General features: G+C 40.2%; 4 protein-coding genes across 9 annotated transcripts in view; 3 read left to right on the top strand and 1 right to left on the bottom strand.

Moving 5' to 3' along the window:
• Nucleotides 1-9049, bottom strand: part of akap9 (A kinase (PRKA) anchor protein 9) — a 57470-nt gene extending 48421 nt beyond the window's left edge. For all 6 annotated transcript variants that reach the window (XM_079367722.1, XM_079367723.1, XM_079367726.1 and 3 more), the window contains exons 1-2: nt 8809-9049; nt 936-1208 (exon numbers count right to left, since the gene is read on the bottom strand). In XM_079367722.1, coding sequence (XP_079223848.1) covers nt 936-1208; nt 8809-8856 — 321 coding nt within the window. In that variant the 5' untranslated portion in view covers nt 8857-9049. The remainder of the gene's footprint in view (nt 1-935; nt 1209-8808) is intronic.
• A 3829-nt stretch (nt 9050-12878) lies between these two features.
• mterf1 (mitochondrial transcription termination factor 1) lies at nt 12879-15350 on the top strand. Its single transcript, XM_079367735.1, has 2 exons — nt 12879-12929; nt 13857-15350. Exon 2 carries the CDS (start codon nt 13901-13903, stop codon nt 15065-15067), a length of 1167 nt encoding a protein of 388 aa, XP_079223861.1. The 5' UTR covers nt 12879-12929; nt 13857-13900; the 3' UTR covers nt 15068-15350.
• Nucleotides 15351-15405: 55 nt separating this feature from the next.
• Nucleotides 15406-21228, top strand: dus3l (dihydrouridine synthase 3-like). Its single transcript, XM_079367733.1, has 16 exons — nt 15406-15518; nt 15925-16034; nt 16604-16874; nt 16955-17306; nt 17798-17874; nt 17973-18068; nt 18253-18294; nt 18424-18576; nt 18709-18825; nt 19176-19241; nt 19340-19450; nt 19602-19698; nt 19867-19942; nt 20139-20327; nt 20758-20886; nt 20993-21228. The coding sequence occupies exons 2-16, from the start codon at nt 15958-15960 to the stop codon at nt 21063-21065; spliced, it is 1926 nt and encodes a 641-aa protein (XP_079223859.1). The 5' UTR covers nt 15406-15518; nt 15925-15957; the 3' UTR covers nt 21066-21228.
• A 709-nt stretch (nt 21229-21937) lies between these two features.
• Nucleotides 21938-27176, top strand: LOC306839183 (uncharacterized protein). Its single transcript, XM_079367728.1, has 18 exons — nt 21938-22182; nt 22600-22965; nt 23042-23148; nt 23238-23544; nt 23621-23727; nt 23809-24139; nt 24218-24324; nt 24399-24711; nt 24790-24896; nt 24987-25236; nt 25315-25434; nt 25527-25699; nt 26066-26163; nt 26238-26389; nt 26486-26663; nt 26743-26878; nt 26957-27031; nt 27100-27176. The coding sequence occupies exons 1-18, from the start codon at nt 21987-21989 to the stop codon at nt 27136-27138; spliced, it is 3162 nt and encodes a 1053-aa protein (XP_079223854.1). The 5' UTR covers nt 21938-21986; the 3' UTR covers nt 27139-27176.
• Nucleotides 27177-27693: the final 517 nt, after the last annotated feature.

Below are 27693 nucleotides of genomic sequence, written 5' to 3'. Positions count from 1 at the left end.
CAAGGACAGAGAAGGAGCCTGAAGGCAGCACTGCACCGAAGCCTTCCCAGCTGGTCTCCTGAAACACAGCGCAGGATTTTATCATGTCATCAAAGATGACTGTTTTCTTAAAGGATTTTGAGTTCTTCTCACCCTTTTATTCGCTTGTCCTTTGATTGTTTCCAATATAAAGAATAATCAAGCAAATTATCTCAACAAACATGCCGACTACAGCCGATGACTCATCTGAAAAAGTTCAGACATTTTTAAAAGTTCAACTGTACTCGATGAAACCAAAGTCACAGCTACATTTTCTTTCTACAATATTTAAAGAGTCCAGCTGACCAAACCCATTTCAAACAAAAATCCTCCCTCTGAATTGAAGTCATGTGTCAGAGAGATTTGAATGCAGGGTAGGTCATTTTCTCCAGATACTTTTTAAAATTGTGATAGAAATTGTCTTTAGGTCCTGACAGTAACTAATAACTGATTTGCTCTGAAAAAGAAACGAAAAAAATCCTTCATCTGTAGCAGTTGTAAACACGTAAAAACTTTGACCAACATCTGCACTCGGTACACGTTTTATAAACCAATCACGCCTCCCCGTCGCCCTGCTCGCTCTCTAGCCCATACATGCACGAGCCCACACTCGTGCATGCATGCAAGTGAGGGGGCGGGGCTTTTGAGGGAGCACAGAGGGGAGGGGGTGGGTGAAGACGGAGTATGGAGGGAATGCTACTTTCAATGTCATGCTAGTTTTTGAAAAGTACCTAACCTGCCTTTAATCAAGAAATGAGATGGCGTGATTTAAATATAACGTGTCTTATGTCTACCATTTGTACAAAGCAAGTCTTTCTTATACATAAGAGTTAATAAAAATACTTGTATTTAGTGTGCAGTAACACAGAGTAACAGTTACTAACATACTACAGTCCTGAGGAAGTCGAAGCACCTACCTCTATGGTGTAGGTCTGGTCATGCTTGACAGTCTCTCCACTCCGCAGCGTCCGGGCGAAAGTGAATTCTGTAGTGGGCGGGTCTGCATTCCCTTCTTGTGCTCCATCTGGTCTTCCACCTGAGACCTCGTCCCCTGCCTCCGACTGATCCGGCTCGACCTCCAACCTGTCCTGTGAATCTCCCTCCGAGTCCTCTGCCGGCTTCTTTTTCTTCTTCTTCTTCTGTTTCTTTTGGGAGTCCGCGTGAGCTTTCCTCTGGCGGTACTCAGCCAGCTGTCGAGAAAAAGAAGGACAACAACCCTGTGTTAAAGATAAAACCTTCACGTTCTGCTTCACTGATTAAAAAACAACAGCAGCAAACATTTCAGCAGACTTATCGTTGTTGTTCTGGTCAGTGTTTCCAGCCGTAGCGTCCGCTCAGATCTTTCTTTACGTAACCCTAATTCTTAGATTGAAGAGCGAGAACCACCTGCTGTATTCTGCTTTCCAACTACACACCTCAACTATCACAAATACTTCAAGCGTAGGAAAAAAAAAAAAAAAAAGAAGCTTGAACCTACGTTGAGTTGACACAAATTGGCAAAACTCAAACGAAACATCTTGTGTTCCAAAACGGTCTCTCCGTGCTCAGAGTGCGTCCTCCCTCCCGGTGACCCAGCAAACGCATCTTGCTGTGTAAGGTGCTAATCCTGACTAAAGGGATTACATTGTCAAACTATGTCAATGATCTGTCAGACAGCCAAAAACGGCTTTGTTTCCTTTTCTTTGCTTTATTCAGCACAAAACGTTCAGTTTTCTTGTTGTTTTTCTTCACGTTTCAAATTGTTCACATTCTCAGACACGATTGGAAAAAACTTCCTCTGGGTACAACAACCAATCATCTGTTTGCATATGTTAAAAAAAAAAAATGCATGTTTTGGAGACTTAATACAAGTCTTCCCTTATTTTCACATCAGAGACCTCATGCACGTAGTAGAAGATCAAAATCGATTTCCAGGTACTGATTCTCAATTACTCCCTAACCGTAATCCTCCCTGCCACAAACTGCCCTGCCTTGATACTACGTAGAACTGATGATGCGTTATAATGCGAGATACCGCTGACAGCAAAATGACAGCAGGGTCAGCTGACTCCGGGCCGACAGGCTACAGGTGTCACACCGCAGCTGTTGCATGGATTGCTGTAGATTTCGACGGACTGTTGCCAAGGATACCGTGCTAATGCCTGCTTCCCTGTGTCCTGTTGGAAAAGCACATGTAACCCCATGACACAGATCACAACCCTAAACGCACGTTAACACATGACTGTTCTGAATGGAGAGCGGTTAAGAGACGCTTCTGTTCTGTGCGTTTTGAAGGTTCATTAAATGGTCAATATGTTTGGGGAATATTTGTTTGCGTCATATGTATTTTTGTGAGAAGCTGCAGCTCTACTCCAGAGCTCCCTCCAGATAACCTGCGCTCCTTATCCAATCTGTCAGCTGCTTGTATCAGCCACCTCATTCTTTCTATCGAAAACTCAAAACTCCTGAACAAGAGTGAGGGTTTGAACGCAGATTAACTGGTAACTCCAAAGCTCCTCCTTTAATGTTAACTCTTCCTTCACCATAACAGTCCGGTGCAGCAGGCTTTGTTTTGTTTTTTTACATTTTAATCAACAAGATTCAAGACAGAGCCATTTTAATGGAGTCAACACAATGAGCATCTGATTCCCAAACGAGACATTCTCAGCCTTGATTGTAGTCATGTAAAAGTGGCCCTCTCGTTCTTTGGGTAGAACTCTAGTGATCCCCGAACCTTTTGGCATTTCTCACACAAGAGAAATTGCAGCCATTGTGCAGGACTTCTGGTTCAAAAACCAGAGCTTGCCACACACAGCACTGGTTCTGGTTAGTTGAACATAAGGCTGGGCGATATTCATCAAGTTTTTAAAGGGGACATTTGATGAAAATCCACTTTTAGTGTTTTTGAACATACAGTATATGTGGGTGACCTGAGTGTCTATCGGTCTGCCTTTGTCTTCCCACACACAAAAAAATGCTCTGTTTCAAATGTTCTCAGTTTGTGACATCACAAGTTGGATTCTGGTAAGTAAAGCGCCTCCCCTCCCCTCTCCCATCTTCACTCATGGACTACACCCCCAGCCTAGAGCAAAACAGGGGGGGGGGGGTCTTATTGCATTTAAAGAGACACACACCAAAACGGAGCATTCTGAGAGAGCTGGTTTCTACAGGGTCACGAATCTCCTCTGGTGCTTGATTTATGTTATATTTGGACCAAAGTACAGCACAGATGTTTCATTTAGACCACAGGGGGACTGTTTGAAAAGGTGAAAAAATGGGATAATATGTCCCCTTTAAGCTATAATCAATATTTTTTCAAGAGAATCATAGAAAAGAATTATAACATTGTAATTTACAGCATCACTGACAATGGGCAAACACAGCAAAGGTATATAGGATGAAAAGAGATTTTCCATTCCTTTATCACTTTTTTGCCAGAACACAAAGGGGGGGGGGGGGGGTTCTCGTGACAGTCAAAACACTGTCACAAGTTAACTATCAAAGAGGTTTATCAAAAAGAGACAATTAATTGGCACATGCTTCAAAAAAATGACCCCACTCTTGCAGCAGCAAAGTCAGCATTACTACAGGTCCTGTTTGACAGGTCTGATATGGTGTTGCTGTACAAAAGGTTGGAGGCCGACACAACAGAGCTGTGCGTGGGCTTCATGGTCATGTCCCCCTCCTACAACATTCAGCTTAACAGCTCAAAGGGCTACTGATCTGTGCCTATACACCTCCTCACATGCCCAACCCCTCATCCAAATACACCCGCCTATGTGTCTCCATGAGAGCCATGAAATACCAGAGCACACAGTCGATATGAGAAGACTGTCTGGGGATATCTGTTCATGTTTTAACAGTGAGCCTCTGAAAACGCAACTACAATGCTAACCTACAGTAATTCCTACGGTGGTACTGTACAGGGACCAACCAGCAGAAATCTCTCCCTGCCTTTTGGAAAATCTTGGGAACCCCAGCCTTTCATTGAGCTGCTTATCATAGCAGGCTGCCCTATTTGGCTCAGCAGAGCAGAGCATTGGCAGAGCATATGAAGTTCTGCAGCCTGTGTAGTAGCATCACCATCTGGGGAAGCAGCTACAGTACGTAGGTGTAACACCATCTGCTGTCTGAAAACATTTACACAGGCCGTTTTAAACACAGGCTCTTTTTTAATACACGTCTAATAGTAGCTGACTAACACCACAGCTTTAACTGCAGCCTGAAGCTACGAAAGAGATGTTTATGTATCCGTTAGCTTTTCTTAGATGTACTGATATGGCTTTTGACAGAACATTATGTTTTTTATCAGGCTACATTTCAGTTTTTTAAAAACCGTTGTCGGGATTTATAGATTTTTTTTTTTCCTTCGATGTAACTCAATATGTCAGCAATTATTTTGGATGAGGGAGCAAGACTCAAACATTTCAGTCTATCAATTACATTTTCCAGCACAAACAGATGTAAACTCACAACTGTGAATAGCTTTAACAGTAGCTGAGCAAAGGATACTTGTTCTATTTTTTTTTTTTTTTGACATGATCACCACCTAATGGCTTTCTGCCATAATGATCTCCAGGCCTCAAATAGAAATCAGCCCTGGCGTCAAAGCTAAGTATACACCTAATAGTCTAAGAAAAAAATAATAAAATACAGGAGGAACATTTTTATTTCTTTTTTTAAGAAGTGATGCTACATGATTAGCGAGGTGAAATGCTACCCAATCACAGTTGATCACCAGTTTGCAGGAGAAGTCAAAAAACATCTTTTCATAACCCGAAGGGCTGAATGCACGGATCTGTCCGGAGCTGAAACACTCAACTTTTGCTTCAAATCATTGCTTACATATCATCTCGTAAAATAAGTTATGCAGTGATTTTGTGTAGTCAGAAGGATGACCGTGAGACACACGCGGCTAAAAATACTGAAGTGATACTGAAAACGAAGCTCACAGCCTCCAATGTCATGTGTCAACGAGGCTGCCAGCAACACTGCGTTAGTCAACAGCACACAGCTACCTAACGGTTGGGAGCCGTGTGCTTTATGGACACATTCCAGTGTGCCAGCAACAATGAAGAACAGTCCTTGAAACGGAGCAGCGAGAGCAACGCTCTGCAGACCCGTCTGCGTCATCGCGACCAGAGGAAAGACAAGAAGTGTGTTTGCTGATCACTCAAGAGCCTTCAAGAGACTTTTATATGTGTAAGTGAATCTGAAAGACGTGGGACGAAAGCTGAGCTCATCAAGTCTGATGATCTTAAACCAACACACTGTTGACACTAGAGCCCGGATTAATGACTTATTCTGGGAATTTAATTACAAGTTCCTATCTGAAAACTTGCTCTCCCATGTTGACGGTAAAATCCAAACTACCATAAATCCTTTGGTACCCTTACATTCGTTGCATTTCAGATGGATGGATAGATAGATAGATAGATAGATAGATAGATAGATAGATAGATAGATGGATACTTTATTGATCCCGAGGGAAATTCAAATTCAAAGCTGTATATTCAAACAGGACAGGAGGACAAAGACTAAAACATTTGGTCTCCGTAAATTAAACCAATTAATAGGATGAAGGAGTCTAACCATCACACAGGAGGACACATTCACAGTTAGGCTGCTGGAGGATTAAACATTCAAGGCCGATAAGCAAAAGTAGATCAACTTGTTTCTTTCACTGTCCTTAAACGTTCAGCGCTGCCTGACACTGACCTTTTAGACAACAGAACACCTCAGCTGTTAATTAGCAGAGCACGTTCACTACTATGAAGCACTTTGTGTCCACTTTGTATAGATACGTTAGCAGCATCTCAACGAGCGACCGGAAGCTGCTCGAGTTTGACAGATATGGAATTTGATGATGAGCTACAGATATATAGACCAATGTCTTTCTTATAGCTCTATGTTCGATCTATAGAGATAGATATATAGATATAGATACCCAATCCCTCAAATGCAGTGTTGAAAAGACATACAGAGAAATAAAGGGAAGAAGGTCACTCAACTGGAAAGTAATGCAGTGATTCTCAATGAAATGCTAATAGAGAGGTTCATAATGAATCTAGTTCTATCTGCACATATATGTTAATATGAGCCGATACAATCAGCCGGCTGATTAATCAGTCAGGCTCTCACTGAAACAGAATGGCAAGTAAAAAAATTTAGTATCTTTAGAATTGTCCGTCAGATGCTGATACCTCATTTTGCACATGACAGCATGCTCTACATTTCAAAAAGTCTAGCAGTCAGTCATTCACCACCTTGGTCAGGAGGAAAACCAGGTCGATTCACCAGCATACTTTAGATCAGTGACCTGAAGGAATAACATGTTTCCCTCCTGTATAAGCATTGGCTTTTGTTCCCATGTGCAGTCATAAACATTTAATACACAATACAACATCCCCAAAGCATGAACTTGAAAGAACAAGACAAACACATGGTGTTGCCTTCCTCCATCCTTTGGGAGAACTTAAAAATCACTGCAGTTCACTCTCCCCTTGCTGGAAGAGGAAAATGGACAGGGGCATGCCGTTCCCTATAATGTCATTAAAAAATCAATACTGTTCAACATTTTGTGCGATGATGGAATAATGGGCGGACAGAGCAGCACTAATCTTCAGACAGAGAGATTAAACTGGAACAAAGGAAATATCTGCAAGGTGACTGAATCTTAGGAAACGGTCGTTCACAGTGAAACAAACAAACGGAAAAAAAAGACTTTAAAGAAGGAAATGATTCCCCTCTCTCTTCCTTGTTTGGGATGATTGACATTACATCCGTCTGTGAGTGGCACTATAAGATGATTGTACAGAGGCGATGTTGAATCAGCTGCTGAGCGTGGGATTAGATAACCTGACAAAGATGAGATCATGGTAGAACACCGTTACAATCACTCCCCCCTGTGGATTAGAGAAGGTGCCATGTCGGAGTCTGGCAGTTTCTCCGACCTGACACTAAAATCTATCACCTGCAGTGTTGGAGTCATGAAGCGTCCAATACAAACCCTTCTCCTCTGAGTAAGTGAGTAACTTCATCACACTGGTGATGCACTTGACAATATGGCTCTACTTTGCTATAGAGAGAAAATTAAAAGCAGCTATACGTCTGCAGCTAACGGATGGGAAGAGAAGCACAATAACACCAGCCCACAGTGATGCTCCACTCATCGTCTTGTAGGACTCAAAGTGCATGTTGACAGGATGACATCATTTCAAACTGGCTGAACAAAATTGGATTTACATGTTTCTCTTCCCTCCATCATCAATGTAAACTCTGCATCTATCTGTGAAAGAAGAACACATGCATGTGCTCAGTGACAGATCTTTAATAAAATCACTAGTTAATAAGTTTTTTGTGTGTGTGTGTGTGGGGGGGGGGGGGTTAAGGAAATGTAGAATTGCAGTGGTTTACGTCGTGACCTAAACAAGACTATAGCTTGATTCTTGGCTCGGACATAAATCAGCTTTGAATCAATTTAAGCTAACAGGATCCAGTCTGAGTCTGTGAAGCTTTAAGTACAAATAATGAAGTCCCCTTAACCATCATCTATGTTTCTTTCAGTGAATTAACACGTCCAGTTTCTTCACAGCATGTGAGGACATGGTGACGATGTAATGTGCAGTCATATCCTCCTGCAGTACAGAGAGGTCTTTTATAAAGCAGAATGCCAGAGCCATAACCACAGAGATGGCCTTTCTACTGGCCTTTCCCACCAGCCAGAGCAGCAGGTTTTCGTATTAAACCTGGACCCCTCTGCAGTGTAGGTGGAGAATGTTAGGAGTGTCGCACCTTTAAGTCTGCTGATTTCACGACAAAAACTCTCTGTATGTTGTTTATACAAAGACAAAAGTGAATATCACTTTTTTTAGAGTGACAAACAGTTATGAGGCAACTTATTTGTAGATAAAGCTTTTAAGATATTCTTCACACATGCGATTGTACAGATTGTCAACTTGTTTAAATATACATCTTGAATTTCCCTTGGGATCAATAAAGTATCTATCTATCTACATTGCACACACGTTTGATCACATATATGAATTATTTGTTGTGGACAAAGTTCAGGTTGAGACTGATGATCTGATGTTGTGTTAAGGTCATCTTGCAGGTGTGCAAAAAAGTTTGTCTACAAGATTATACAATACTTCATTAATGAAAGCCATAAGACACAAGCTTATCTCTGACATGTGTTTGCTTGTCTTTTCACAAGAAACAACACTCATGTCTCCAACAAAATAATATTAATGATGATGATGCCATAGTTAGAAGTGAAGGTTCATAAGGCAAACAGCAGTCTAGCTTTTTAGTTACTGGACAGAGCGAGGTTGTCCTTGCACAAAAGTTAATGCTGCTGATTGATAAAGCCAATATAGCACAAGTTTGGCATGTGTCTGCAGCTATTGTTGGGGACATGTCCTGTAAATCCAGTTACACCAGCCTGTCAGCCTCACTTAAAGTGGTATTTAAAAACCTCTGATAACGATGTGATAGCTTACCTCATATGCGATTCAAATAGCAAACTTGCATATTCCCACAAAAACAGACAAAAAGGTTTTAGACATGCAGCACTACAAAGGCGTCTGCAGCTGTAGCAGAGGCTATGCTAACTACCCGGCTGTCAGAAAAGGGGGGGGGGGGGGGGGGTGTTTGGTGGGACTGACAGCTGAGAGGAGGAAATGAAGGGGAGGGAGGTAAAATAACAGCTGACGTGCCCAGATGTATGTATATAAGTTACTTTAAACTTTAAAGCAATAACAGCAGTGTAAATGAGAAATGCTAACACCCCCAAAACACAGTGAATCCTACCTTTGCTTTGCCGGCCTCCAGCTTCTTTTGCCTCTCCTCGTCTTCCATCACCGCTGACCCTGTGGCTAAAACAAAAGGGAAACGGCTTCATGCGAAGTATCAGAGAAATAACTCCCAACAAAATATGTCTCGTCAGCTTCCAGTCGCATTCACTAGGTGCTGTCTCCTTGTTGGTAGTCTGCCGCCGCCATGTTTCCACGTAAACACGAGACTCGACTATGATGACGTCGGGTAGGTGCCTTCAACACAGCCACGCCCACTGGCATTCCACGGGTGTTGCCTTCACGTGCTGGTGGAATGTCGTAATTATGACACATCAGAAATATTCTGAAGATTGCTGCTACTGTTTTGTTCCGTCTTAAAGAAGGTATTTGGTCTTTCGTTAAAGTTAAAGAACTTCATAGTTTATAAAAATATGATTTTTGGACTGACAAAAACATATATAAATTGAATTGAGTTAACCTTTATTCCTGAGATCATACAAACAAACATTTACAAGACAGTACACAAGAATAAAAGCATATAAAACACTGGATATATTGGATATGTAGATACCCATATATTTATTGGCAACCGAATGCATTTAAACTATCTGAGTAAAAGTCTTCATAATGCAGCATAGTCAAGGCAGACTTATCCAATATTTAATTAACTCACTATTAGAGGCATATTGATTCACCAGTATGTTAGCAGTAGCCTGGTTTAATAGAAATATAGTAACAAATATAGGCTACTGTTTTCAAGTATTGCAGCATTTTTCAAAGGGTCTTCATCTCTTTTGAGTTTTCATTTTATAAACTTACTATCATTGACCAATTAATAAAGTGTAGTGTAGTGAATGCTTGTATCTGTCAGGAGCGGATCAGAGTAATCTTAAGAAATTTAAAATTATTTGCATAAAGTGCTTAAATAAATGCAATTTGTTGGATGAAGATTTAATTAATTTATTTAAAACTTCTTGAATAAAATTAATGGCTTTGATATTTGCGTATCTTTTGTTTCTCTTTCTCTCTGTTTTATCACTTAGATCTGATAGATAATCTGGATTGTAAGACGAAACTCAGACATAGCAGACTTCTTGAATTTCTTAATGCAGGCCAGTTTTGAGAACAATCATTGATAATCCAATCAACATGTCTGATGTTCTCATAACATCATAAATTTCACTGCTCTGTATGCAGTCTGAATCCTCCTTAAAACGTCTGCTCAGTTGCTATAGTAACGGGAGGAGAGGTTGAAAGAGCTGTCCCAGTTGGAAGGTTTCATTTTTAACACAAATATTTTCATTTCAGTGCAATGTTATTTCAAGTAAAATCTTCAAGGATCACCTCATGTTTTTGCAGCATGACACTGGACTGGACTCATAAACAGGTTTTAAAGAACACTGGTATGAACTACTGTGAAAGGGAAACATCTGAGCTTTCATTGGCTGAATGGGATAACAGGTAACATGAGATATGTGGCATCAGTTTCTAGGACAGATGGAGACTGTAAAGGACGGAATAGCCATTATTTAAGTCTACAAAAAGCTTGTATATTAGAACAGGTCACTCTGTTCTGCAAACACTTCCAGGAGTCAACTTTGAGGTCATTTCATTCAGTCAGTCTTACAAGAATCCCTGAACAAATAAAAGAGGGCTGTGATTCAGAGCTTTTAATGAGAACTTCAGAGATGCTGAAATTCATTTTTTTCTACCCTTATTCAGAGTCCCTGTATTTTTAAATAGGTATAAGGAAATATGTATGATATATAAATTAAGTTTAATATCAAGTGCAATGAAACCCGAAAGTTTTAAATTTCATAGTTCATATTGTCAGGAATATCATTGTTGGTGAGAAGTACTGGTATCTTGTATCAGTTACTCACTTTTAATACATTTCAATTCTACATCTGGAGTCAAAAATATAGAGAGTGCATGTTTAGCATGTGTATAAGCAGGTTTTAAATTAAACATGAGGCAGTGAAAACCTCCAAATTATTCAATCATCAATTCAATCATCAGTTTAAGCCGAACAACTTAAAATTATTATATCAAAGTAAGCCGAAGTTATCTTACCCCATCTCCAAGATGTACACAGAAATGTTTCTGATAGAAAACTTTCTAGATGCACTTTAGTAACCAAAATATTACCAGCAGTAGCAGGAGAGGATGCTCTGTGTCTTCGGCTGACGGGAGCTGAACAACTAATCGTCTGGCAAATTTTGAATTCCACCCATCTTCGTTTGGACATTCTCACCAACTTGATCCCACCTGTTAACACTGGCCTGTTTGTGCACTAACATCTACAGGAAACACAGGAACCCATGCACATTTGAAAGTTCAGCAGTTTTTGAATTATTGATTCACTGGAGGAGTTGTGTGTCAGCATTTACCCAAGCAACTTTATCCCAAACTGGCCACAACAAAAGGAGACAGCAAAGTATCTATTCACTCTCGCAAACACAAAGTCATACTTAGCAAAGCATGAGGTAAAATAACTAACCATTTCCAAAAGGCAAGATATAAGGCAGGCACATTTAGTGAAATAGAAGTAGACAAAAACAAATCAGAGGGAAGATAGCAAGAGAATTTATTGGGTATCAGAGGGACACAAGAGCTACTCGATTCAAAAACAAATATATTTACACTAAAACGGCAGAAATATGATATTTCCAATTGTACACAAGTTGAAGTAAAAGGGGGACAAAACATTGAAGACCCCCCCCCCCAAAAAAAACAAAAAAAAACAACAACAAACAAACAAACAAAAAAAACAGTTAAGCAAGTTGTATTGTGCCTTGATGACCAATGATGTTGAAAGAAGAAAATTACAATTGAACATGTCTCATTTTGAGTGGGAGCAAATTCAGCTACAGACATCCCACTTATGTCTTCCACTTCTGTCTCTCATCATTTGTGTTTTACTTAAAAGGATTTCAGAAACATTGGCCAGAGGAGCTGCTCCCTATCATCATTATTCAAATAGAGACAAAAGTGCTTTGGACAAGTGTGGGGAAAGTGGAGATGATGAAAAACAACTGAGACAAAAAGGGAAATTGTGACCCTGTCATGGTGGGAGCTGTTTGGACAAATGCACATCCCCCATAATAAGCATAGGGTAAAAGCTCATTTGCATACTGAAGATATTACTGTGCTGTAATAAAACATTCATGATTAAATGGAACTCATCAGTACAGAGTTGCTATGAAGTCGTAAGTCTTTCAGAGCCAAGCTGTGAGCCAAACCACATGCCAAATGCTGCCTTGTACCTCATGGGAATACAATGATTGCCAGCTGTTTGTCTAAAATGAATAACCTAATGTTACACACAATCCAATACACTCACCTTGCTATGTGAGAGCATACATCTTTCTAGGATTTAGAATGAAGCAAGCGAAATGGACATAACACTCTGCAAGCTTTGTTGGTGACTGAATAATAATACAGTGATTCCTCAGCAATACATTTATGATAATCTCTACCAGTCATGAGGTCATGTCTCTGAAAGTTGTTGAATCTTCGGGTTCTACTATGTTTGTAGCCTACTATTAATTGTGAACATAGCTTACAGTGTATAGAAAATAATTAACGTCATCTAAAAATGAATACAAATAGGGGAACATAATCCTGACAAAAACAATGCTGCATAGAAACAAGATATATGGATTGTAAAGAATTGCATATGCCTTATTAGAAGATTATTGAAAGTCAGTCCAAACAACTTTTCATGTGGAACCTTTATTTATAATCAATAGTATAAATGTGTTGTTATGTTTGTCTTCTTTAAAGAATATTTATTTTACATTTGCAGGAAATTATACTATAATTGATTGAGGTTTTATAAATGGCTACACTATCTGATCATTGTATCCACCATTAGATTGAAACGTTATTTACCCTTGAAAAACCAGTTTTAGGTCATTTGATTCCATCTAGTGGCCGGACTGAACGGAGAATCCACATGAACTCCAAAACGCGAGATGGCAGTAAAGAACACTAAGTCCATATCAAGCGCTTTGCACAGATGATAAATCTCGCGAGAGTTTGCAAAGTATCAGTTTCGATTTTTAGGAATCGGCTGAAAACATGCCTGTCTCATCAGCTTGTTTCTGGTCATTGTATAACAAAACGTTTGAAAAGGTATGTATTATATTGAATTAAACTTACACTATGAAACTTTTAGGAGGAGTAGTAGTTTGGACAGGGCTTCTCTTTCACTTACCAAATGGAAAATACATTACCTGACGACTTTTTTGTACTTATCAATTCAGCTTTAAACTCAACTGATGTAGTTTTGTTGTACTCTCTGTCATCTTCATGTGTCGTCTTTCTGCATTATTATCCTTGTCGTTGTATTGTGTTATGTCCTCGTCATGACTTCTGTTTGTTTGTTACACTGTCGGCCAGTTGTATTTACTTCCTTATAAATCCACGTAGAGAAGTTCTGGTTGTATGATTCTCGAAATTCCCTTTATTTATATCACAGTTATGTGAGGTGACTTTTCAGCTTAGTGTATGATAACAGCTTTAATGAGATGAGTTTTTTTTTTTAATGTGATATACAGTTTGTAACTGTGTTGCATTTTAATTGTTTATTTTATAATGTATTTTTATTAGATCTTGTGCTCAGGGACCACAGATGTAAAATTAGCTTTATAGTTAACTCTGGCCCAACAGTTGTGTTGTGCACGACAAAATATGTCAAAATAAGCCACTTTACTCCACTCCTCTAACCCTGGATTAAGTATATCTATTTATATATGCACCTTATTTTGTAAATAAGGTGCAGATATACTACATTCTACATTCCTTGATGCTGCTTTTTTATCCTGCTCTACAACGAGCCAATGCAACGAAATTTCGTTCTTATCTGCACTGTAAAGTTCAAATTTAAATGACAATAAAGAAAGTACAAGTTAGAGCTAATCAATCAGATTTCATTATGAACTATATGTTACATATTACAAACATGTCGGTGTGCACTGTGTACAACCAATTGATAATGGTCATTATGATTTGTTTTGTTGACTAGATTTGTAAATAATCGTGTTTATTTTCTTCTTTTAGGTCTACTGACACTAGAGTTCATAGCAGCCCTATTTAGAAAAAAAATGTCCACACTATCTGGAATCAGGGCTCTCTTCAGCCTCCATCGATCGCTGACATTGCAGAGCCACTTCATGCTTGTTGCAGCACAATTGACGTCCACCTACTTTCCCAGATGGCTTTGCAGCTCAACTACAACAAATGGTGAACCGAAGCCGCCAGCTACAGAGAATGAATCTTTGCTGGAGAACCTGAATCTCATGGGAGTTGATGTGAGGAAGGCGCGCCAGAGGCAGCCGGGGGTTTTCCGCAAACTATTTACCAATGAGCAAGGCGTTGATCAATTTCTTCAAGGTAAAGGAGCCAGCCGCAAAGTTATCGCAGGAATCATATCACGTTATCCCCGTGCAATCACCCGCTCGATCGAACACATGGAGCAGCGTTGGAGGCTGTGGAGGAAAATCTTCAAGACGGATGAAGAAATAGTCAACATCCTGGATCGTTCACCCGAGTCTTTCTTCCGCTCCAGTGATAATGGAAACTTGGAGAAGAACATAGCTTTTCTGACCTCACTGGGACTGAGCACCAAAGACCTCCATCGGCTGCTGGCAACAGCACCACGGACATTCTCTAACAGTTTAGAGCTCAACAGGCAGATGGTGGAGTTACTGGAGGACATCTGTGTTGAACTCGGGGGACAGAGTCCAGAGAATTTCGCCAAAAACATAATATCCAGAAATCTTTACATCCTCATTAAAAGCACTAAGAGGGTGAGGACAAACATAGACATGTTGAGAGCTTCTCTCAATCTAAGTGATGCAGAACTGCTTGTTCTTTTTCAGGGCGCAGGGGCAAAAATTCTGGACCTTTCCAATGAATACCTGAAAAGGAATTTCAACCATTTAGAGCAGAAGATGTTTGCACTTGGCTGCCAAAAGGCTGACATAAACAAACTGATAGTCAGTTATCCAATGGTTCTGTATCATGGGCCAGACACACTGAGCTGTAAGCTGGACTGTCTCCTTCAAGGAGGAATAACAATAAATCAGATACTGCAAAAGCCAAAGGTTTTAGACTACAGCACACAGAACATGAAAGGGCGACTAGAGCAGCTGAATAAGTTGGGATACGACTTCCAGAGAAATGACATCAACATCCTGGACTCCAGCAACAAACGCTTTGATGCAAAGATAGAAAAACTTGCAGCCCTACAAGATGAATTTAAGTTATAATGCTGAATGTTGCTTGAACGTAATCATGTTTTTTGTTGTTTTTTTACTGCTCTAGTTTCTTCTCTGATGTCCTACACAATATCAGGCAGGACCACACTTTGTCCTTCTCTTGAATAAATTCTGCTTGACTCATTTTTACATAATACATTTCAGAAAATAGTGGAAATCAACCCTAAACCAAGAGACAAATGCAATCATTGTAAACCAGACAAGGCGAGGGGGATGATGAATTTATAAATTGAAGTTTGTGATTCTATCTTGAAATAAAATTACATTTAAAAAGTATTGACAATTGAGTCCATGTGTCAAAGGTTATATGAAATGAATGTGCTTTCAGGCATTTCTGTTCAAACTAAGACCCGGAACCAAAGATCGTCGGGTTGTACTACACGGACCCTTAGAAACCCGATGCACAGCTCCTTTTTCACGTTGTGGGGTTGTTGCTGTGAAGGTATGCTGTTGAGGCACATGCACGATTTAAGTCAGCATTCCTTTGAATTGTGACAATATTTAGCTTTAAATGGGCTTTACGTTTGTTGGCGAGCAGGCGGCTGTTTATGTTAACCGTTAGCCTGTTAGCCTGTTAGCAGCGTCACTAACATGAGCCTCTGTTTACTGCAACTTAAAAAACTGGTGACATGAAATTTGAATTAAGTCTAATTAAAGAGTCCAGTTTTATGCGTTTATCATTGCATTCTTTCAAGCCAATTTCTACGAATTAATATTTGTTAAATATCCAGTTGAATAATCATCGTTGTTTGTGTGTTATTAATGGTTTATAGACGAGATAAATAGCGTGTCATTCAGATTAGATGGTTAGATTCAACGTGATCAGATGATGTATCGACGTGTTTCAGATTAAAGGAGTGGAGGAACTCTCTAAAGTTGTGATGGAAACCACGGCGGAGGAAAACGATGAAAAGAAGAAAGATGTAGCAGTAAAGGGTGAAGCTGCGATCAGACAAGAGTAAGTAAAAGACATCCGTGGAGGACACAGCCGGAAATTACAGCTTAGCTACTGTATATCGTCAAGAGTTCAAAGTATTTAATTAGAATCAATCTATATTAATACAGATCATGTGACATTTACAACATTGTTATGGAAAGAAGTTAGAAATTCAGCAACACTTGTGATTGAAACTTTGTTTAAAATCGTCAAACAGGCAGTTTTCATTTGCTCCATCTTGTTTTGTTAGACTTTGCCCTTAATATGGCCTCTACTGGAACAGAACAGCATAATCCATCCTCTTTCAGCAGGGCAGACTGGACTCTCTAAAAGCTCCCCACACCCACATAACTGCCTAACACCGATTGCTGCCTTTTCTGCCAACATGAATGCGCAGTCAGCAAAAAAAAAAAAAACTACTTATAAAACTATATTGTAAACACCTAACTTCTTGCAAAGTGTGTCAACTTAGATTTCACACATCATGCAGTGGCTTTACACAATTCCTACTCAGGTTATCGTCTGTGTTGTTGTTGTTGTTGTTGTTGTTATTAAAGCCCATCTTTATAGTTTTCTTCTTGCATTTTCAGATTTCTAACGACCAAAGAAAAGTTTCATGGGTTTGTCGATTCTGAGTGGCAGGTGAGAAACGGAGGCAAAGTTTGCAAGGAAGACAAAGATGAGCAGACAAAGGAGACGTGTGTTGAGGAACCTGAAGTTAAGAAGTTCAAAGTGGAGCCTGAGGATACTAACAAATGGGGGAAACAAGATGGCAAACGACATCGAGGACAGAACAAGTCAAGACCTCGCACTAAAATTACTGCTTACGACGAGAGGCGCCTGTGTCTCTCAGTCATTCAGGTACTGTAGGTTACTCTAACTAACTTTTAAAAAAAAACCCATCCTATTATATACTTAATGCCTTTATCCCCTCTATGCAGGACAACAGGGAATGCCCCTTTGGAGTCAAGTGCCACTTTCACCATGACGTTGCAGAGTACTTGTCCACGAAACCCGCTGACATTGGGGAAAGCTGCTACCTCTATGATACATTCGGAAAGTGTTGTTACGGTCTATCCTGCCGCTTCGCCAAGGCGCACACTACACCTGACTTCAAAAGCATGGAGAACGCAGACCTCATCAAGGCCCATGAGGGCAGAACCGCTGTGAAAAACAGCCTGAGTAAAGACCTCCAGAATAGTCTGAGGAAGCGCTCGGTGGCCTTCAAGAAGTCAGAGGATTACCTGAAAACACTCCCAAACAACAAAGACAAAAGAGAACAGCAAGGGGAGGGTAAGCTGACTGAAGAAGAGCTTTTAGATACACTGTCTTGAGTGAAACTCCCAAATTCATCATTTAAAGGGGGCTGCAATGGCTTAGCAGTGAGGTCGCCTCCCATGTACGGAGGCGCAGGTTCAAGTCCGACCTGTGGCTCCTGTCCAGCATGTTAATCCCACTCTACGTTTTCTTCCTAAGAAGAGCCAAAAGTCCAAAATAAGAAAGAAAAATACAAGATCTTATGGCAGTGAAAATTTACTTTGGGAATATTGTTAGTTTCCTTTCTAAGCATGAATGTGTATTTTTATTTAAAATCTGTTTATTTATCTTTATGAATCTTGATCCTGGATCTTTAAGAACTGCTATTCAGGTGGTGTCGCTGAGAAATTTAAGGCTGGGTTCAGTGTTGACTTTCCATATTTGATTTTTTAAAAGTCTTGTTTTAGAAAGTTGAATTTGAACTTGAGCCGTATTAGTATCACATTTCAGTCTTCTGACACAACCAGGTAACGCTCCTGTCCTTGAAGTATCTGCAGATCCAGCAGAAGGGGATCAGCATCAGTCTACTGAAACAGAAACACAGGTATACATTTATACTTAGACCACTGCCTTCTTATGTATTTATCATATACAGAGCAGAGATTGTTTTTAAGTGTATTTACATGGTTGCTTTGTGAAAAGCCACAGGCCATCCCAGAGAAACAGCCTCCATTGAGGACTGTCGGCCCACTGACTGATGTGGATGTCGTCAAGTTGCGTATATGTGAAAAAAAACAGGTACGATTCCCAGCCAAACTTATTTAGTCTTTAAAGTTTGGTTGTTGTGAGTAGTTTGAGATAATACCAGTAAATTCATGTTATCCCTTTCCTTGCTTAATAATGTACCAAATTATAAAAGGAAAGATTTACTAGTAGACAGAAATCTCTGGGGTAGCGCTGATATCTCTCGTCTGTTTTTAAGGTGGACTTTCAAGACAAGCTCTACCTCGCTCCTCTAACAACTGTAAGTCGCTCCAGGCTGAGCTATATTATTTTTTAAATCTCATTCTGAAGAACAGAACAGAATATAATTGATATTATTGATGGCTCATCAATAAGTTTGTGAACTGAAGTAAAGATTCTCTCTGTGTAGTGTGGAAATCTACCTTTCCGTCGTGTGTGTAAGCGCTTCGGAGCAGACATCACCTGTGGGGAGATGGCCATGTGCACAAACCTGCTGCAGGGGCAGCAGTCAGAGTGGGCCCTCTTGAAACGCCATGAGAGTGAAGATGTTTTTGGTGTCCAGGTGATGACATAAGAGATCTATTCTAGACCCTTCAGAACTCCTCAGTGTGGCTAAATGATCATTTCTCTGGGGTTTTTTTCCCCCAAGAGACTAAAGATGGCCTCTGCTCTGATGTCGTCATTGTTTCTGCAGGTAGAAGGCTGCTTCCCTGACACCATGACGCGCTGTGCAGAGCTCATCAACAACAACACACAAGTTGACTTTGTGGACATAAATTCTGGCTGCCCCATTGACCTCGTCTACAAGAAGGTGAAAACCTCCACATTAAAGTATATTTCTCCAACGTTTGCTGCCCTTTATGTTCGACCTCTCTGCAGTTTACTTTGTAGCAGCTTTGTTTATATAACTAGTTTTGTGATTTATTATTTTTCCAAAATGAGCTTCCTAATTTTTTTGCTAAGCTACATATTATTGCTCAAGAACACGAGGTCAAAGAGAGAGGCCAGTTTAGATTAACTTACGTGGTAGAATCAGGAGTGAGAGCTTAAAAGATGAACTGTCTTTTTGTTCTTTGAGTGAGTGCATAAAACACAGTCTGTGGTATTAACCATGAATATGGCACTCTTATCCAATGGTGTTGAATTACTTTCCCTCTTCAGGGTGGAGGCTGCGGCTTGATGACACGCACCAGAAAGTTTGAACAGATCATCAAGGGCATGAACTATGTAAGTGTTGATCTTTTCACCTGATGCATACACAGCGAGTCTGGAAATAAAAGGAAAGGAAATCTTCAAAGGTTGAATAAGAGTATTTCTTCCCATAGGTCCTTGACGTGCCTTTGACGGTCAAGATCCGCACCGGCGTTCAGGAGAAGTGTAACGTAGCGCACAAGCTCATCCCTGAGATGAAGAAATGGGGCGTCTCAATGATCACAGTAAGTCTTTGAGACACCAAAAGGGATGAATTATCGATAAACTTGTGTCACCCGGATTAGTCTCCCTTTCTTCTTTTCTCTGTCATGAAGTTTTAAATGCATCCGAGATGATTCAGGATTTTAGTGTCGATACTCTTGTTTTGCCTTCTAGTTGCATGGCAGGTCCAGAGAGCAGCGCTACACCAAGTTGGCCGACTGGGATTACATCACCACATGTTCTAAGCTGGCCAGTCCTGTCCCACTTTTTGGTATGTGGATTTAATTGGACTGCAGCTGCATTAACTGCTGAACAGATCCTCATCTTTCGTGGACCAAAAAAGATGCATTATAGTCATTTTTTTGGATTTTATGGTTGTTAAATAATATATATAATGTAGAGGAATTTATTGCAGATGATAATGTGTTTATTCTTCCAGGTAATGGAGACATTCTGTCCTATGAAGACGCCATGAAAGCCAGAGAGACTGGAGTTTCTGGTATTATGATTGCCAGGTCGGTGTCACATCCAGTATACTCAAAATATTGGAAACAAATAAAACGGCCTAGTTTATATGCTGCATCTCTTCAAGCTTACAAGACAGCAGGAACCATGTTTAGAAGCTACAAAACTAATTTAAGGAGCAAATAGAAAATGTAGAATCAGTACGTTACTGCATATTTAACATTGGTTGGGGTTTGCTCTCTTTAGAGGGGCTCTCATTAAGCCATGGATCTTCAGTGAAATAAAGGAGAGCAGGCACTGGGACATCTCATCTGGTGAGCGTCTGGACATCCTCAGGGATTTCAGCAACTTCGGTCTTGAGCACTGGGGCTCCGACACTCGTGGAGTAGAGAAGACCCGCAACTTTATGCTGGAGTGGCTTTCCTTCATGTGCAGGTATGCAACAATACACTTGTCAATATTCTGTAACTCATATATTAAAAGCAGGCATTGCTGTTTGTTCCTTGATTCAGAAATATTGTCGAAAAGCAGATCAACTTGACTGTCCTTCAAAATGTTTCTAATTGTTCTGTAAAAAAACAATTATGTATACAAGGGGCTGCAAATTGCTATAAAATATGGGACTTTTTAAAACTGCAATACTTGTATCTTGGCTGTACAGATGTCGGACCTGGCTGCTGGATTGACATGTGGTGTTTTAGTTCATCAGCTCTAGTGGCTGTATGTTTATAAAATTTACACTTCAACGTCATTTGCACTTTTATCTGTCAAATTGCTCAAGAAATGTACTTCTGCACTTTGCAAATTAGGATTAAAGATTGTACTTCTCTCTCTCTCTCTCTCTCTCTCTCTCTCTCTCTCTCAGGTATATTCCTGTGGGTCTGTTGGAACGAGTGCCTCAGAAGATTAATGAGCGACCTCCGTACTACATGGGTAGAAACTACCTGGAGTCACTCATGGCCAGTCAACATGTTGGAGATTGGGTCAGGATTAGGTGAGCATAACACTGTCTAAACTGTAAAGAAAAGTCAATCAAAGTAAAGCATTAAGTGAATCATTAATATGAATGTATCCCGTCGACTCTCTTTGCCCTTCTCCAGTGAAATGCTGCTTGGACCTGTACCCAAGAACTTCAACTTTTTACCCAAACATAAAGCCAACGCCTACAAGTGAACTTGTCATTGCTTAAAAAAAATATCCTGTTTTTGGAAGTTCCTTTATAATTCTTATCCAATAAAATAATTTGATTTGTTTGTTTGACCTGTGGTGCAGAAGTACAACACTTGCGCATTGGTGTACTTAAAATATGCAATACATTCTTTACCATACTAAGAAATGTCTGTCTTCATTTTTTTCAGATTATTCATATCAAAAAATGATGTGAGGATTTGTATATTCACATATATTGGTAACGTGAATATGCGTTTTCTTTTGAACATTTTTGGGAAAATTATTGCTGAGTTTAAAGAATGTGTCAGAAAAATAAGAAACCAAGTTATAGAAAAAAATCCAATGTCAATCATAAGCCATGCATATATGGCTAGTTCATAAACCCCTGTGGTATTTTTTTCCAACAAATCATGGCTGCCATGTTTTGACGGTTTTCCCAAGTCATTTCCCACTCTCTTCCTGGCTTCCTACTCTATCCACTGTACTGTTAAATAATGATATAAAAGCTTCAAAATAAATCTTTAAAAAAAAGCGAAATCCAGTTTTACTGAACATTATATAACTAAGTCTAAGTAAACTTAAAAATGACAAGATAAGTCATAAAAACAATTTTACAATTACATTTAAAATAATCTTCAGTGAGGCTATATAAGGTGTGTCAGTGAACACAATGTAACTGTTGTGGGACTTTGAACTTTAGAAGCCAAATAAATGTAAAAAAAGAAAAGTAAAGTTTCTACCATGAACTGTCAAAACATGAAACAGCCAGCCAGTCTTCATTCACGCACGTGGGACTCTAATTAAGAACAAATCAGCGACAGCCAGGTGCAACCAATTAACCTCAAGGCGATATTTAAAGCAAGGCAAAGGCGTCAGTTAGATCAGGTGTCTGGCAGCTGTTGGAGGGCTTCACTTGGAGTCAACATGGCACGGTATGGGCTTGAGATTCTGGTGTTTCTGGTTGGGACTCTGCTGCTGTTTACAGTCCAGGGATGGGAGTGGATAAATGAAGAGGAGCATCTCAATGAAGAGGAGCGTCTCCATGAAGAGGAGCGTCTCAATGTGTTTCAGAAGGCTGACTGGGGTCAGCTACCACATGCTATGAGCCCAACAACACCAGGTATGAGACCTAGAGGCCTTTCACAGAGGACTGTCCCACTTAATACATTTTCGGTTGTTAAAAGCAAGAGCATGGCGCTTTGTGGAAAGCCCTAAGGTTTCAAAAGTGCCAATTTGAATGACTGCAATAAAAGCAGCAACCTTGCTAAACTAAGGTTATCACTACAGTCTCACTTGATTTATAACATGCACTGACATTTACTGTAAGGCAGCTTTAATTTAAACTATTTTACCAATTTAGTTTTTGAGTGTTTAACTGTAGCCTTTATTTACAAAGTTTTATAAATATTTTTCTGGACTTTCAACAGGGGGGGGTCTTGAAAAAATTTCTTGCCTGAAAGGGTGCCCTATAGTTTAAAAAAGCATGGCAAATAGACTGCTGTCTCCTGAAACTTCTAACAATTAATTCCTTTTCCAGAAGATGAAAGCAGCAACTCAGACCATGAAGAGTTACTTGAAGATTTCTTTGAAGTTGCTGGTGAGGCTAGCCATGACTACTTGGACCCGCCTGCTCCCCATCAATTTGAGGCAGACGCAGGATATTCTGAGCCACGCAGCTGGGACAGTGGACTCTATAAAGGACACCCGGTGGCTCCTGTACCACTGCCTGCTATGAACCCAACCAGCGGTACGCCTTGTGGAAATCAGATGCCACCTTCCGATCCAGCGAGCTGGCCAGGAAGTAGCACTCCCAGTTCTAGTGGGTTAGTTGTGTTTTGCAGTGACGCTGGCTTCAAAATTACTCTGCCTTGTTCATTGAGGAAAGTGAATGTGAACGTGGATGGTATGTATTAATTCTGTTGACATTGAATTGATGACTTTGTGTTGTCTGCTAACTTGGCAGTCTGTTCCCTCCACAGGCAACAAGTTTATCCCCGTCGTAAAAGTTGAACAGTCATGTGGTTATAAATTGGATTTTCTCACAAATGCCCTTCATGTACCCTTCTCTGGATGCGATGTGAAAAAAGTAGGTTTTTAAGAATTAAATGCATAAACTGAATTGTAACTTACTGGCATGTGGATTTCTTGGCCTAAAGCTGTATTTTTACTTTTCAGGAAAATGATGGATATACCTTGCGTTTGATGCATCATGACAAATCTGGCCTCTCACAAGTTACTACTGCATATTGTCCACCGTCTCCAGTACTGCCCCCTCCTCCCAGTGATCCATCCAAGCCCCCTAAAGCATGCAATAAGCCAAGCATACCACCTGCTATGAACCCAACCAACGGTACACCTGCTGTCCCTCCAATGAGCTGGCCAGGAAGTAGCACTCCCAGTTCTAGTGGGTTAGTTGTATTTTGCAGTGATGCTGGCTTCAAAATTACTCTGCCTTGTTCATTGAGGAAAGTGAACGTGGATGGTATGTATTAATTCTGTTGACATTGAATTGATGGCTTTGTGTTGTCTGCTAACTTGGCAGTATGTTCCCTCCACAGGCAACAAGTTTATCCCTGTTGTAAAAGTTGAAACATCATGTGGTTATAAATTGGATTTTCTCACAAATGCCCTTCATGTACCCTTCTCTGGATGCTATGTGAAAAAAGTAAGTTTTAAAGAATTGAATGCATAAACTGAATTGTGGATTTCTTGGCCTAAAGCTGTATTTTACTTTTTCATTTTCCAGGAAAATGATGGATATACCTTGCGTTTGCTGCATCATGACAAAGCTGGTCGCTCACAAGCTACTACTGCATATTGTCCACCGTCTCCAGTACTGCCCCCTCCTCCCAGTGATCCATCCAAGCCTCCTAAAGCATACAATAAGCCAAGCATACCACCTGCTATGAACCCAACCAGCGGTACACCTGGTGAAAACCAGATGCCACCTTCCCCTCCAACGAGCTGGCCAGGAAGTAGCACTCCCAGTTCTAGTGGGTTAGTTGTGTTTTGCAGTGATGCTGGCTTCAAAATTACTCTGCCTTGTTCATTGAGGAAAGTGAATGTGAACGTGGATGGTATGTATTAATCCTGTGTTGACATTGAATTGATGACTTTGTGTTGTCTGCTAACTTGACGGTCTGTTCCCTCCACAGGCAACAAGTTTATCCCTGTCGTAAAAGTTGAACAGTCATGTGGTTATAAATTGGATTTTCTCACAAATACCGTTCATGTACCCTTCTCTGGATGCAATGTGAAAAAAGTAGGTTTTTTAGAATTAAATGCATGAGCTGAATTGTGGATTTCTTGGCTTAAAGCTGTATTTTTACTTTTCAGGAAAATGATGGATATACCTTGCGTTTGCTGCATCATGACAAATCTGGCCTCTCGCAAGTTACTACTGCATATTGTCCACCGTCTCCAGTACTGCCCCCTCCTCCCAGTGATCCATCCAAGCCCCCTAAAGCATACAATAAGCCAAGCATACCACCTGCTATGAACCCAACCAGCGGTACACCTGCTGTCTCTCCAATGAGCTGGCCAGGAAGTAGCACTCCCAGTTCCAGTGGGTTAGTTGTGTTTTGCAGTAATGCTGGCTTCAAAATTACTCTGCCTTGTTCATTGAGGAAAGTGAAAGTGAACGTGGATGGTATGTATTAATTCTGTGTTGACATTGAATTGATGACTTTGTGTTGTCTGCTAACTTGGCAGTATGTTCCCTCCACAGGCAACAAGTTTATCCCTGTCGCAAAAGTTGAAACGTCATGTGGTTATAAATTGGCTTTTCTCGCAAATACCATTCATGTACCCTTCTCTGGATGCTATGTGAAAAAAGTAAGTTTTTAAGAATTGAATCCATAAACTGAATTGTAATTTACTGGCATGTGGATTTCTTGGCCTAAAGTTGTATTTTACATTTTTCAGGAAAATGATGGATATACCTTGCATTTGCTGCATCATGACAGATCTGGTCGCTCACAAGCTACTACTGCATATTGTCCACCGTCTCCAGTACTGCCCCCTCCTCCCAGTGATCCATCCAAGCCCCCTAAAGCATGCAATAAGCCAAGCATACCACCTGCTATGAACCCAACCAGCGGTACACCTGGTGGAAACCAGATAACAGTTCTTCCCCCTCCAGGAAGTGATCCAACCACTCCCAGTGGGTTAAAATGTGAGTGCCACATTCGAAAGGATACTTGGTATTGAATGTTGGGCATTTTTACATTGGTGCTGATTTAAAATGTTTTAGTTTGTGCCATTCCAACTGGGGAGCAACTGCCCTGTGGTCAGATGGGAATGTCTCCCTCAGCTTGTGAGGAAATGGGATGCTGTTTTTCATCTCCGTCTACCTGCTACTACCCAATGGATGGTATGGCTTCTATTGCTTGTAGTAAATTATCTTCATTAAACATTTTCTTGCAGGAAATGTTTGCTTTCAAGTGACTCCTGTTTTCTATCCAGCATGCACTCGAGATCAAAACTTCGTGTTTGCCATTCGCTACGACTCTGCATCTGCTGCTGTGGACCCCACCAAACTTGTCATTCCTGCCAGTCCAAATTGTAAACCGGTCATTGTCAACAACAAGGTGGCAATCTTTAAGTTCAAAGTTACAGACTGTGGAACTCGGACTTACGTAAGTGTTTAAAACGCGACATCCAAATTGCTGTTGTACTTTATTGTAGTTTTAAGTAAACTTTTCCTATTCAGCATTGCAGCCCTGGGGTTCTATTAAATGGATGACTTAGGAACGGCTAAATAAGCTTGAAAATTTTGCCGCATGGCACCTCAGTTGAAGCTTTAACTGCAAACTTTTCAACAATGGACTTTTTTTGAGACATAATTCTTTTCAAGATGAGGACAGTACCAAGTGGATTTATATCTCCTTTTCTCTGAGATGCAATATGGACAAGTCTAAAACTGCATGTGGTCTGAGATTGTCCCAGGAAGTAACTTGTGTACGATGAAGAGGCTCACACCTAACAAAGTTTGTTCTTCACAGATGGTTGGTGACACAAAGGTCTATTTGGCTGAAGTACACACAATTCTCCCCTCTCTGAACCTCAAGTATGGTGTCATTTCAAGAAGTGATCCACTCAAGTGGGTTTTTTTCTTTTCTCTTTAATGGCATTTTGGATGTAGTACCATGTGTTACAGTTTACATTTCTCTGTAGGTTCCTTGTAGAATGTAGATATGGCAAACCAGATACTGGTACTTTGCATTCACTGGCAAGCATTGGCTATCTGGTCTTAACCCCAAGTTCCAGCTTACCATCAGCTATAGTCTCCAACGGTGTATATGGGGTTCAGCTGAGAATTGCTAGAGGTAAAGTATCCAATTTTCCAACATTGCCATCCCTAAATTTGAATTAAAAACCTTGAACATTTTGGAACTCACTGCACGTTTTGCCTAACCCAACAGATTCAACTTATTCAAGCTTCTTTTCTGCTTGCCATGCACCCCTGCACCTGCTCCTGGGCAAGCCAGTGTATCTTGAACTACGGCTTCAGTCTCCAATACCAAATGCAGTGATTCTGGTCGACTACTGTATAGCTTACTCTCGTTCTTCAAAGACTGCACTGGTGCTGGTCTTTGAAGGGTACGGGTTTCTTAACTCCCTTTTATGTTCATGATTCCATTAAAATGTGTTGGTGTTCATTGACTTTCTGTCTTTGCAGGTGTGCCAACCCATATGATCCACATGTGGCCATCCTTACAGTCAGTGACCTTCCTACAAATCGATACCAGAGGCGGTTTGTAGTAAAGGCGTTCCAGTTTATGGAGCAAAATACAAACCAGTACCTTGATGACGAAGTGAGTTCAAGTATTCAGAAAGTTTGTTTGCTGCAGAATGTTGCCAAAAGGTGTATAAACTTTCATTGTCTTCTGCAGATCCATTTTATGTGCTCTGCGGAAGTTTGTAGGCCCAATGAAAAGATCTGTGAAGAACAATGCTTTGATAGAAAGGTGAGTGTTGCCCTTTTGAAAATTATTAAAACAATCTAACGTCTAACCAAATTCTTCTTTGTTTCTAGGCACCGCCAAGACTTCCTGCAAAACATGTTTCAGGGTAATTTCTGATGTTAAAAATAAAGATTTTTAAAAGGGCAAATCTTGGTTTGTTTAAATTGAATGACACTATGCAAACGTTGCAGGGGTTAAGATCAGTCTGACTCTGTGATGCACTTACTAGTTGATTCAATAAAGTCTCAGAAATTTAGACATCTTCTGAAGAGCCTAAAATATCTTTCATTAAAGTAAAACAAATGCCTACATTGTGCAAACGTCACACACTCAAAGCAGACTGGTTAAGTGTATAAAATGCCTGTATGACATCAATTTACTGAATTTTAAGGTAACTTCACATGTGTTGCTGGAAATGTCAAAAGATTCCCAAAATGTGCAATTAAATTTACTGGGCTTGTGTATAATTCTACGTCACCTTTTGTGATATCAGAACCCAAGCAATAGTTGTAAAGTACCCCTTTATGGAGGTCAGAAAAGGAGTACTTTATCTATCCTTGGACCACTTATGTTCACATTGTATACGTGGTACAATGAATATGAGTGATTAAAATTATTTAATATGCTTTCCTTGTGATTAAATTGGTAAGTTTGCCATATGATAC

Source organism: Symphodus melops, assembly GCF_947650265.1.
Source record: "Symphodus melops genome assembly, chromosome: 18".
NCBI lineage: Eukaryota > Metazoa > Chordata > Actinopteri > Labriformes > Labridae > Symphodus > Symphodus melops.
This window is presented reverse-complemented; position numbering and strand designations above follow the sequence as displayed.

Bases quoted from the DNA above. Each gene is read 5' to 3' on its own strand.
- mterf1 (XM_079367735.1), top strand. From the start codon at position 13,901: ATGTCCACACTATCTGGAATCAGGGCTCTCTTCAGCCTCCATCGATCG.
- dus3l (XM_079367733.1), top strand. From the start codon at position 15,958: ATGGAAACCACGGCGGAGGAAAACGATGAAAAGAAGAAAGATGTAGCA. The intron at 16,035-16,603 runs GTAAGTAAAAGA...TTGCATTTTCAG, and splicing joins GAAGCTGCGATCAGACAAGA to ATTTCTAACGACCAAAGAAA. The intron at 17,875-17,972 runs GTATACATTTAT...CTTTGTGAAAAG, and splicing joins CTACTGAAACAGAAACACAG to CCACAGGCCATCCCAGAGAA.
- LOC306839183 (XM_079367728.1), top strand. From the start codon at position 21,987: ATGGCACGGTATGGGCTTGAGATTCTGGTGTTTCTGGTTGGGACTCTG. The intron at 22,966-23,041 runs GTATGTATTAAT...TTCCCTCCACAG, and splicing joins AGTGAATGTGAACGTGGATG to GCAACAAGTTTATCCCCGTC. The intron at 24,140-24,217 runs GTATGTATTAAT...TTCCCTCCACAG, and splicing joins AGTGAATGTGAACGTGGATG to GCAACAAGTTTATCCCTGTC.